At 36.6% G+C, this 13,191-nt stretch overlaps 1 protein-coding gene across 3 annotated transcripts in view; it reads left to right on the forward strand.

Annotated features, from left to right (window-relative positions):
• The window catches only part of OLA1 (Obg like ATPase 1), a 94,556-nt gene that overhangs the window by 48,968 nt on the left and 32,397 nt on the right, over window positions 1-13,191 (forward strand). For all 3 annotated transcript variants that reach the window (XM_060779280.2, XM_060779270.2, XM_060779291.2), the window contains 2 exons: window positions 682-762; window positions 1,026-1,123. In XM_060779280.2, coding sequence (XP_060635263.1) covers window positions 682-762; window positions 1,026-1,123 — 179 coding nt within the window. The remainder of the gene's footprint in view (window positions 1-681; window positions 763-1,025; window positions 1,124-13,191) is intronic.

Raw genomic sequence — 13,191 nt, forward strand, 5'->3', positions numbered from 1 at the left:
GAGCCACAAAACTGATGAGGAAAGGCTTGAAGGGTTCAGTTTGTGTCACTTGCTGTTTGCCGTTTCCATTTCACAGATGATTAATCTTTCTGTGAAGAAAGGCCAGAGAAACAAAGCACATTGGGCTCTTCCTGCAGTTACTCCTTCTGAATGCACACTAGCTTGCTAACTAAAAGGCCTTTAGATTTCCTGCAGGGAGAGATGTTCTGAAAGTGAATGCAGCTGGTTGGAGGTCACCGGTGCAGGGCTCTTGCCATTGTGTAATGGAGGCTTTGGCAGGTTTAGTTTTTGGAGGAAAGGAGAAGGTGTTGGCAACAACAACAAAAAAATTAACGCAGAATATGGACATCCATTGGCCATTTGATTTAATATCTTGAAAGATGGATCATTAATTATCAGTTCAATTTGTTTTGCTACAGTTGTTTTTAAAACACTCATGTCATAGCTTCCATAGCTGGTTTCTCAGAGATGGTTTCTTCCATGGGGTCTATAATTATGCTGCCATTATGTAGTTTGGAAATTTATATATTAGATTTTTCATTCAGTGTATAGTTACAAAAAAGGTTGTTTCATCTCTTCTGTGCCAGATGCGACCCAGTATTTACCTTGCTCATAACAAACAACATGTATCTGGGTGTATTCTACTCTCATGTCTTTTTTGTTTCTTTCAATATTATACAGGATATAATGGTCAAAATCAGAAGCTGGGTAATAGATGAAAAAAAGCCCATCCGTTTCTATCATGATTGGAATGACAAAGAGGTAGGCTTATGACTATTACCTTGCCCATTAAGTGTAATGTTCCCCTTCCTCTAAACCACACAAGTGTCTCAGATCTTTATTTATCTTTTAATTTAACTCCAGTAAATTAATACCATAATTTCCAGGCCATGTGAATAGCTATCAACAATATCGTTTTATATGTTAGAGATGAAGCAGATTTGCCTTTTCTAAATCTGACAGTACTGCAGTGTATGTTTCATGTGCATATATTAATAGAGATTTTCTCCCACCACCACCTTTAGATTGATGTGCTGAACAAATACTTGTTTTTGACTTCAAAACCAATGATCTACCTGGTTAATCTCTCTGAAAAAGACTACATTAGGAAGAAAAACAAATGGTGAGTTTACTGAACTCAACCTTATTTTAATCTTTTAGATACTATGATACTTCTCAAGGGACCTTCATATTTGTCAAAATAATAATAGTGAGGGTGAGGTTTTTTTGTCTCCATACTTGAAATAAACTCTAATGTTAATATTGACAGTATAACTATTGCCTTGTCTATTGGAATGCAGTTGAAACACACTGCAAAGGAGAATCGAATAGCAATTTCTTTTTCTACCTTTTCTACTTTAATGTACCATTTGTTATTTTTTGTAATACGACACTGAAGAAAACAATCCTAACTATCCAAGAAAGACGCATACATTCTCAGAAATACTGAACTTTAGAGATATTATCATGTTCATGTTATGTTTACATGGTAGAATATTCTGTTCATTGGATGCTGAAGAAGAAAATAGGCATCTTGATATGACATGAGCAAGGGAATCAATACACTGCATATATCCATGCAGAGAGATATGTGTCCTAAGGCATTTGTGGAAAATTCAGGCTTCTATTTCAGTTCTTAAAGCTTAGAAGTTGTAATACCTGATGCATAGCATTATTCACAGGGGCGTCAGAAACTTTCATACTTTTGTCTGTATCAGTGCACATACAATGGCTACAGAAAAAATAACTATTTTTCAAACCACCATACACTGGGATTAAGATCTGATCTCATAGTATATGTATACAGTACAGATCTATGGTTTGATAATTATGTTGTATTCATTTTCCATGAAAATGTTTCTGAAATTATAGAACAGTTGCTATGGGTTGAACCACTTCATTTCCTGGAAAAAAAAATCATTTCTTAAACGTTACTGATCTCATAGTAGCCATACACCTACACCCACATGCATATACACACACAGCACCATGAAACACGTTTAAGATTTGTTATATTTGTTTCTTGCTTTGAAAAGTATCCGGAGCAGCGTATATCAGAATTCCTCTAAAACACATCCTTTAACTTTCCCTGTACTTCATTAAGTACTTAGATGCACGTGGTTTCAATTTTCCATTAAATATTCTCATTTCCATATGATATCAAAGAGTGAGAAGGCTTTAAACTGAAAAATAAACATTCATAGACTGGAAACCAAATCAATAATTAATCTCAGATGGCTCACTCCCATAGGTTATTAGAATAAATTCTGTGAAATTAGTTCGACTAAAATGACTATCTTCATATGAGCTGTTTAGTTATTCTGTGCATTTTATTCTATGTGGCTGAACTTCTCTAGTAGCCTTGTTAAAACTTCCAATTCAGATGGCAATCTTTGCATTCCTTTCTCTTGCTTGGTTTACTTGACACTATATCTAGCCTGCAGAATTTTCAAGATACAATTGTTTAAATGCAAAATGTTCAGAAGGATTTTTTTTTCAAATTTCACACAACTTTTAAAGCACTACATTTAGCATTCTAAATTAAGTAATACCATAGTGATTTCTCTGGTGCTTTTGAAAAACATGCTACAATACTTATTCAAAATATAAAAAATGGCTCATCCATGATGGGTCATCACACCTTGGTTTGGTTGATTACAGGTATTGCTCCTTGCCATTAATTGTACAGTAAATGCCATTCCTCAGGCCTTAATGGTAGACAGATTCCTCAGGAGACGCCAGTCTGTGATTTAACTGTCGCCAGACACTCCATGCTTTTTTTGAGAGAGAGAGACCATTTGTGATGATGGCAGAATGCAAAACTTAGCATATATATTTCAGTTTTTAATTTGTAAATATTATATTTATATTACTAAATAACAGTAAAAAAATCTGAACTGCACTTATACAGAATTGGGAGTGGGTGTTTCCTTTTTCAAAAAAAGAAAAAAGGTTTTGCGGACGTTAGTGTAATTGTAGCTGCAAGATCAAAGCCTGGGATGGCTGAGTGATGTTCCAGAAGAGAATTTACCACATAACCATTTTCAGTACAGTTTCTGCTGCCTGCTGTTCCTATTTTCCCTCAAGCTAGCCATTGACAACCCCCTGTGCATCCCTACTCGTAAAAAATGATTGAGGAAGTATTTGTCATGTATTTATGAGCGGGAAACATTGCGTGATATGGAATGCCATCTACTAAAGTCAGAATGATGACCATTTTCCCCCTTCATCCAGGCAGAGAGGCTGACCTTTCAATCCTTTCTTCTTATGCAATGTACCTTTGCATTTCTACCATTATAGTTGGAAAATATTGCAACGGTTGGCCTTTTGTCAGTTAGGATAGTGCAAACAGCTGCAGATCATTAAAGTGTATATCACTGATAGATTATTTTAGTCTTTTGTTGGTTTTGTTGCTCATATTCTTAATCTGGACCAAATATGACTTGGTTGCTGAGTTGCAAAAATTATTTCTTGGTGATGTTAGTAGCTGTAAAAACAAGCAGATATTGATTCAGGCAGAATAGAACACAAAACATCTGCATACAGATCTAGACATGTTTTATTATTTCTGAAAGTATATTTTCTGATTATATATGAGATTGTGTCAAATAATTAACAAAAAATAACGGAAAAAATGGGAAAAAAACATTTTATTGATCTTTTTTGTAGGTTTTTTTCATGTTAGGAGTGACTTGAGAAACTGCAAGTCACTTCTGGTTTGAGAAAATTGGCTGTATGCAAGGACATTTGCCAGGGGACGCCTAGATGTTTGATGGATTACCATCCTTGTGGGAGGCTTCTCTCATGTCCCCGCATGGGGAGCTGGAGCTGACAGAGGGCGCTCAACCCACTCTCTCCGGATTCGGTCAGCTGCCCATCCAGCACTAGGCTTTAACTCATTGTGCCACCAGGGATTCCTTTTTTGTATCTATTGCAGCATCACTGATGTCCTTTCAGGATGTGGACACAAGAAGAACTTGGAAAACCCGGAAGAAGAGCATTTCAGTTTCTTATCCTTCATCATTTCTGAATAAGAAAACACCCAATTTAAGTTAGTGATGGAAATGTAGTAACACTTAAATGGTAATATACATTTTTTCATAGCGAAAAAACAACAGCAGTGTGAATGAGAAGACTATTGTGCATTTGTGTGGTGTATTGACCTTTTGAAAGATATAAAACTGGATTGACTCCAAGAAACTACTTACTAGTATTAGCAGTGTTCAATTAGTCATTCATTCATCTGATTTATGATTAAGACTTTGTTCCTGAAGGGAAACTGACATGGCAGCTGTGTTAATTGCACTTATATTATGATCAGATGCACTAATCATGGTGTATATTAGAATCTACTTTAGCGTTTTAAAATACAATGTATTGTTCTTTTAACAAATGGTTAAATAATTGAAAGCCTTTCTTTTTGAAAAAGGCATTTTGTAGAATTGTAAAGAACAAACTCTCAATCTAATACCCTTTCTATAATTGCATTTATTGTAAATAAAATAATTTTTCCCTTATGATAAAAATGCTGCCAAGTATTTCAATATTACTGCAGGGCCAAGTTATGGTAGGTTTTATGCAACAGGTCCTTTCAAGAGACTGGATACTGACTTACCTAACACGAGATTGCATGTGTTATACATGCACCTCTTTTGTTTTATATCCTCCTCTTGATAGCAAGGAAGCGAACTGTGAAATAGGCATACTTTTACATGTATGTTTAGGAAACTGATCTTGTCAATTCATGTTTCTGCACTTTTGAGCAAACCTTTTCTGGCAGAAACAATATTCAGTATACTTTAATACAGTCACTGAGAATTAGATTAATGGAGGTTGGTTAAATCTTTAATGGCTTTGCTCATCTTAATCTTATTGTGCAGTTTTTAAATATCTGAAAAGAGCTGTGTTTCTTTTAGATTGGGATATAAGCATTTGAATTAGAATATTTGCAATATCTAATGACAGTGGGAGATCAGGAATCTTTTTAGTAACCTTTTGTTGTTCTTCAGACTTATTTCCTTTCCCAGTAAGTAGTTTCTAGAGACCATGAAATAATAATAATAATAATAATAATAATAATAATAATAATAATACTTTATTTATAGCCCAGCCTATTACCCCAAAAGGGACCCAGGGTGGTTTATAGCAAAATAAAACACAGTGGCAAACATTTAATGCCGAGGGTAACAAATAACAAATCAAAAATGGCTTAAATAAACAAGATACAATGCAATCACACTTTTGACATATTAGATCCTTAAAAACTCTTAAAATTTGACTAAAATTATTGGGGTTAAGATGGTATACAGCAGATTAAGGAAGGTAGGTGTTCAACAAAGCAAGGCGGGATGTTTATAAGGTATAATTAGTCCTCCTCCTTTCCATAAGCTGAAGTGCATAGATGTGTTTTAAAAGCTTTTTAAAGGAGAGGAGAGAGGGGGGCATTTTTAATTCTTTAGGGAGGGAGTTCCAGAGCCAGGGAGTGATCACGGAGAAGGCCCTCTCTCTCGTTCCCACCAGGCGAACTTGGGACGGGGGTGGAACTGAGAGGAGGGCCTCCTCCACAGAGATGTGGTTTTTCAAGTAGTCAAATGAATGATGAAAACCAAAATGCATTAAGTTACATGTTGTGCTGCTGTAGGAATGAATTAAGCAGTGTAGAGCTGTAATACCTCACTAAAAATAGCACTGAATTTGGGCAGTTTTCTTGGTGCTCACATTTGATGGAAAGTGTTTGGAAAGCAAGAAAATAATGAAACTGAGGGATAAAGCTCTTGAATCATGAAGTTACCTATTCAGCTTCTGTTGAAAGAAACCTGCAAAATGTCTGTAGTTCAGGGAAAAAAGTATAGATGAATGAATGATATAAAGCACAAGTGAGAGGTGTTTTGATCTTGAGGAAGGTGAGACAGAATATCTCAAGTAGGAGATGGATGTGCCACAACATATCTGTCCAGACTAGTATTCTCTTAACTGGCGAATATCTCCCAATATTTTGGACTATGACTCTGTCTGTCAGGTTCATTCATTCAGTGCTCAGTGTAATGGGAGCTATGGTTCAAAACATCAAGAAAGCACCACAGCTGAGTAAGACTGAATAAGTTACAAGAAAGTCTTCTTGTTATGTGTGTTTTCAAGTTGTTTCCGACTTTCAGAGTATATTGTTTATATGCTTATGTTTTATATTTTAATGCTTTGTTGTTTATTTTATTGCAATTTGTATCTTATTTTATTGTATTTTGTTGTTCGGGCTTGGCCTCATGTAAGTCGCCCCGAGTCCCCATTGGGTGAGATGGTGGTGGGGTATAAATAATAATAATAATAATAATAATAATAATAATTATTATTATTATTATAAATTATTATTATTATTATTATAAATCCCTATTTCGGTTTTGTACAATAATAATAATAATTATTATTATTATTGTACAAAACCGAAATAGGGATTTCTTGGCAATATATGTTCAGAAAGGGTTTACCTTTGGCTTACTAGATAAGACAGATCTTACCCTATTTTTTAAATTGGGAAAAATGATGATTAAGGATCCTAAGGAAGAAACTAAAATTCAGAAATGTTTGTGAGAGAGCCAGTGTGGTATAATGTTTTGACTTAACACTCTAGACTGTGGGAGGCCAGGGCTTGAATCCCCGTTCTGCAGTGGAAACCCACTGAGTGACCTGGGGCAAGTGACAATCTCTCTCAGTCTCAAAGGAAAGCGGAGACAACCCCCCACAGAACAAATATTGCCAAGAAAACTGCTTGAAAAATAATGCACATGTTTGCGGGACAGCTGGACTGCCCACCTCATTCATTTTGCCATCCTGGTATAGCAAGAAATCAGCCTTTTAAGCACTTCATGGATTTGAAAGAGGAAATACCATTAGGATAATTTTCTACTTTATTGTTAATGTTTGAGGAATAGCTGTGCACATATATACAAGGAAATGCTTTCTTATGCAGAACATGAATAATACAATAAAAGATTGTCATTCAGTCGACCAGATTCTATACACAGATGTTATTTACCAAAAAAAAAAATTGGGAAAATGTTCAAGAGATTGTTCGTGGAAGCAGAAATTACCTTCATAATAGACATTTCTTACAAGGTGTGTAATATGGGATTGTAAAGGCCACAGACAGCTCCAGAAAGATGTAAACTTGGTTATTTTACACTTGTTTTTAACCAAAAGACGAAGAAAGTTCCCTTTAAAAAATGGGGCTTGGCCAGAATGTGAAATCTGGTAAAACAAATTTGAATGTATCAAACAGGTAAAAAGTAAGGAATTCAGGATTTATTTAAACAGCCACAGACAGAAGGAATTAGACTTAATGTAATGCTTTTACTGCTTGTCATGTACCTGACCAGACCATTGAATGCAAATGGGAAGGCTGAAATACAGTACCAGTAATTTGGAACTGGGAAAGATGGTAGGAGTTAAATAAGGCCTCTCATAAGGTAGATACAGCCCTTGGTTCTTCACGGAGCTGCATGGATGCTGATATTGCTGTTGAGATAAGGCTCTTGTGCCACAGGTTGTCTAAGTTTAATTCTATAGATTGCTCCATGTGGTGGGTAGATCTGCCTTGCCTTCCTGACCTGATGTTGATCCAGTCCCTCTTTTCCCATGGAGAAGAACCCAAGATCCTAGACAGGTGTGGCATCTGTGCTGGATTGGGAATTTAGTGGCAGAGTAAGCTCTCAGTTGACCCAAATAATCGAAACAGTTTTAAACAGTGTATTATTGATGTGTTGTTGTTGGGCTTGGCCTCATGTAAGCCGCTCCGAGTCCCTTGGGGAGATGGTGGCGGAGTATAAATAAAGATTATTATTATTATTATTATTATTATTATTATTATTTAGTACTGAGATAAATGTTTTTAATGTTTATGTATGCATATAATGAATTCATGTCCTGGCATTGAATGTTTCCCATTTGTATGTTGTGCTCCGCCTTGAGTTCCCTTCGGGGTGATAAGGGCTGAATATAAATGTTTTAAGTAAATAAATAATCTATATAAATAAAAATGTAATGTTCGTTTGTGGGATTAACATTACTCAAAAACTACTGGAGGAATTGACACCAAATTTGGACACAATACACTTATCAGGCCAACAAGTGACCATCACTCATAAAACACTGAAAACACAGCAGAAGAGACTTTAAAAGCCAAAAAAACAAAAAGTACATTACAGCTTATGCGCAAAAACCACATATATATATATACCCAAACACAAATATATACACATATACACAAATATAAACACACACAAAGCACATATGCACAGACTGGGCCACAGCAACGTGTGGCAGGGGACAGCTAGTAAATAAATAAAACTGAAAGAGAACTGGAGTAGTAAAATATTGGTGTGGGTAAGATCTATTGGGCCAGCCATTGGTTTTTAACTAGATCTACCATGCAAAATTGTTCTGACAGTGAAGTCGAGAGAAGTAAAAGTAGATCACAAATGTAACTGATACAGCATACATTTCAATCCATAAAAACATTTTAAAAAATCATACGATTTTCCCTGGAATTAAAAACAACCAGTGGTCATGGACAAAGTGTGAGTGCGCCAAAATTGTCCTTACAGGTTTTGTGTATGCATTGCAACTCAGATTTATTTGTTTGTTTTTGAGATTTTGGGAGCTCAAAATCACTTATTCCTACATAGCTGTTCTTCCCCCCATATCCATAGTTAGAAAAACAGCATGAAAAGAGTAGTTTTGATTGGAAAAAAAGGATAAAGAGTTACACAACACCCTTGTTATTCCTATACACAAATTCATAGCCTTTTGCAGCACTCTTTCATTAAAACACACACACACACACACACACACACACACTGCAACATCTTCTAACATGTAGGAAGGCTTGAAGGTGCCAAACTGACCGTTAAATCCAATTTGTTAGTTCCTATGAGATTCAACATATCGAATCAGTCAGAACTTAATCAGTACTTATATAAATTCCATTAATTTAGTGGATCTGCTTGAGTTGGGACTAAGAATTGGATTTTACCCAGAGTGGTCAATTCTTTTTGCAGAATATGGCTCTTATTAATTAATTTATGGAGTCATATTCAAGGTGTTAACTCTGGCTGATAAAACCCTATACGTACTCCTGTATAATATCTTCACCTACTTAGTTTTGAAAGTGAGGCTTTAAATTACAGTTAGACCTCTACATTTATTTCCAGGTTTGACTTTTGTGAATTTGTTTAAAATGCTCTCTCATAATCTCTGGGTTCTCCAGTGTGGCCCTGTGGTCAGCTTCCAGTGGATATTTTTTCTTAACTAAAAAAATAAGGTTTTTAAAAAATAAATCAGCATTTTCCCCATTTTGGTGGAGGTCCTGTGTCCCTAATCCAAGGAAGTGTGTAGAGCTCACTGTGGCCCGGCGGGGCCTATTTGCCTATAATGCAGAGAAGGGCTTTTACTGTTGTGGTCCCCACCCTGTAAAATGGTCTTCCCACTGAAGTTAGATGGGCTGCGAGTGTTAGATATTGCCATGGTCAGCTTGACTATTAGCTCAAGCATTTTACTAGCAGTTAGCTGAGCGGATTGCCCCCTGATTTTTAAATTATGGCTTTAGAGGTTTTATTGTTTTAATTGTGTTATCATTTTATCATTTAAGCACTGTATTCTTGTACCAGTTTTATTATGAACTGCACTGCGATTTTGAAAAGCCATATATGTGTGTTGAAAACATCTTGGGGGACTTGGGTTGGGAACCACGGTCTCAGAAGACATCCTATATATAGGTCTTTGATATAGATATCTAAACCTATCTCTTTAATTTAGACTTAATTTAGACTCAATCCCAGCACGGGATTAAATTTTAATTTATCTGGCTAAGTTACTTTATTTCTTTGTTTTTTGTTACCTACTCAGAATCTTTTGAACGGTACAGTGCAGAAATTTAATCAGGTACATGGACATTAATGGAAGAAATAATTCCCCATTCTTTTTTGTATGATATAAACTAACATTTATTTATTCATTTATTTCGGGCATTTCCATCCCCTCCTTCTCACCTCTGAAGAGGGGCTCAGGAAGACTTACAGCAGGCAGGCATTAGATGCCAGAAAAAGAATACATTAAAACACAGTTACAATTAACACAATTAAAATATTCACCGGTTAAAATTAAAAACAGTTCACCTGTTAAAACATTATCTAGTCAGTTCATTTCAGTCCACTAAGACATTCTCTTCCCAGTTGATGCATTTATTGCACAAACGCTTGATCCCAAAGCCAGGATTTGAGTTTTTTCCAAAAGGTCAGAAGGGAGGGGGCAGATTTAATATCATTGGGGAGAGAGTTCCACAGCTGAGCAGCCACTACGGAGAAGGTCTTGTCCCTCGTCCCTACCAGTTGTGTCTGCGAAGGAGGTGGGACCAAGAGTAGGGCCTCCACAGATGATCTTCGAATCCTTGGTGGTTCATGACCCATAAAAGAGTTAAGTAAACAATTTACTTTTAAAATTATGTACCAAAATGTCATAGAAAATTTACAAGAAGATTGTTTATTACAGACATGGGCAAACTAAGGCCCATGGGCCAGATTTACCCTGTCGTCTGGGTATGAGCGGCACCATCCTTATGCCAGGATGGTGCCTTCCTTATGCCAAGGAAGGCACGTGGTGGCTGAGAGCCCTCTGGATCACTCTCAGTCGCTACCTGTCTAATCTTCTTCCTGGCATAATGTCAAGAGGACAACCTGAGGATCGGGGGAGGAGGATCGGGGCAGTTGCCACATGTCTCGCCTTTGTCTGGGCATAAGGATGGGGCAAGCAGCCCAGTCCTTGTGCTGGGAGGACAACCTGAGGATGACCCAGGCCCTGCCCTGCCCCTTCCTAGTCCTGCCCTCGCCCAGGCCCTACTCCTCCCACCCTGCCCAGCATGCAAACTAGCTCTTTCCCTCCTGGCTGAACCCACAATGCAGCCCCAAGGCAAAAAAAATGCTCATGCCTGGTCTGTTATGTACTTTCCAGAAAATGACTGCATACTGCTTGAATTAGAAATGTATTTAGTGGCATTGCCAGTTAATATAGCATTCAGGGATTCCCGCAGTGTTAGATCACCTATAATTTGGGGTTCTTAATTTTTTTTAAAGTAAGCATGAGAAATGTTTGTCTTGAGCTCCCTCTATCAGCCTATGTTACTAGAGTTTCAGAATTTCTGATTTTGTGCACCATACACCTTCCTAGAAGATTGAGTGTCTGAAAAGGTATTAACGTGGGAACATAAAAATAAGAAAATAAATCATTCAAAATGTAGTGGGTGATATGTATCTATTTGCACTGAAAAAATAATTGCCATATGTCAGTGCAAGGCCTTCCTATGTATTTTTTCCTTCTGGTAACAAGTCTACCGTATTCTGAGGCATAATATGTTATGTATTCAGAATGCTAGAAAACCGTCCACTTTCCTTAGGTATATTTTAATGGCAGTGCATTACATACGCACAGCAACGGGTTTAATACCCAGCTATTGCATTGCCCTCCTGACATTGGGGGAGACTGAATTGTTCTATTCATGGTTTGCAGCAGATCAAAATGATTGGATATGCTAAGCTTTTTTTCTGACAGAAGATACAAAGTTTTGACAAACATGCATGGCACAGCAAGTGTCCAATTCTAAAGAGCAAAATAAATGCAAACCACCATTATGGGGAACACAAACAGGCTGAAAGCAAGTTATTAGTAAGCAAATAATTGTTGAACTGTTATGAATGGAATAGGATGTTGAAGTAAGACATGATTGGCTGATGTTACATATGTCCTTGATTACCTTCCTTGTGCTTTTATCCTAATAAGTGACATTCTTTGTATTCCCTTGGATGGCTAGACAGTCTGACACTAAAGAAGAATAAATATTGCATGTGGTACACATTAAGCTGTCATCTAAGACAGCATTTATAAAAAGTAACTGGAGAAATTCATAAGAAATTCTGCCGTGCTACAGTTTCCTGGCTCTAGTCATAATTGTCAAACTTCTTGACACATTCAGGTCTTCTAAAGTGATTTCAGTTTACCATTGCTTAGCATATGAATATTTTCATGGATTTATATTTTCAAATACTGTTGACTGCTAACATTGGTTACATTAATTGAATATCTTATTTTCAGAATTTTTTGTTCAGTGGAGAAAGGCAAATAACAGCAATACATCTGAAAATGCATTAGATTAAGTGGAAACTCTGAAACCTATGCGAACAACAACAACAATTACAATGCTTTTCTGCCATTAATCTGGTGCCTTTAATATATGTCTCCATTTAGGGTACTCCTGCTTTATCCTTGCAGAGCAAAACCAACAAAAATCTGCATGGCTTATAAAATGAAAGTAAAAAGTGCTTGTTAAAATTGTACTGTGGGAGGACTACTAGGTTGCTATCGCAGTATGGAAGATGTGCGATATATAAAAATACTCCTCACTGGAGCAACAAAGTAGTAAATATGTGTAAATATAAACCAGAAATATTTCACACACACACACACACACACATATTAGACATAAGGAGTGAACACCTGGACAAAATAATAATAATCAGAAAACCTAAACTTATGGTAACTCCAAATAAGAGAGCTATTATTAATAGTTCTACACAGGCCTTGGAGACTCAAGGCTGTGTTTTCCTAATTGAGATCAACTCATTTGAAATGTAATGGTGGACAAGAGTTCTGTAAATACCATGGACTACTAAAAAGACACATCAATGAGTCCCAGGGTAAATCAAGCCTAAACTGAGACCGTCTTACTTTGGCCATATCGTGAGAAGACATGACTCACTATAAAAGACAACAATGCTTGGTAAGATATAAAGCAGTAGGGGAAAAGGAAGACAATAAGGAAGTAACAAAGTAGTCCAGGATGATATCCCATCATGTCCAAAGAAGAGCCAAAATTCGGTTGTTCCACCTGCCACTGACAGAAGTATTCCATCAGCAAAGAAGGACGAAAATGGTTGTTGACAGTTCCACCAGCCTCCCTTCATTTTGGGAGAGTAGTGGGAGAGCAGGGGCCGTTTTCAGCATTTTGATAAAATGACAATTTTTTGCTAAATTTAACTTAATTTATCAAAGTGACCTGGTGAACAGTGTAACCTTCAACTTGTGTGTGTTTTTTAATGGCATCCTCAAATAAGTGATAAGTTTCAAAACAAGCGATTATTTTATTTTCAT

Source organism: Anolis sagrei, chromosome 1 (assembly GCF_037176765.1).
Source record: "Anolis sagrei isolate rAnoSag1 chromosome 1, rAnoSag1.mat, whole genome shotgun sequence".
Lineage (NCBI taxonomy): Eukaryota > Metazoa > Chordata > Lepidosauria > Squamata > Dactyloidae > Anolis > Anolis sagrei.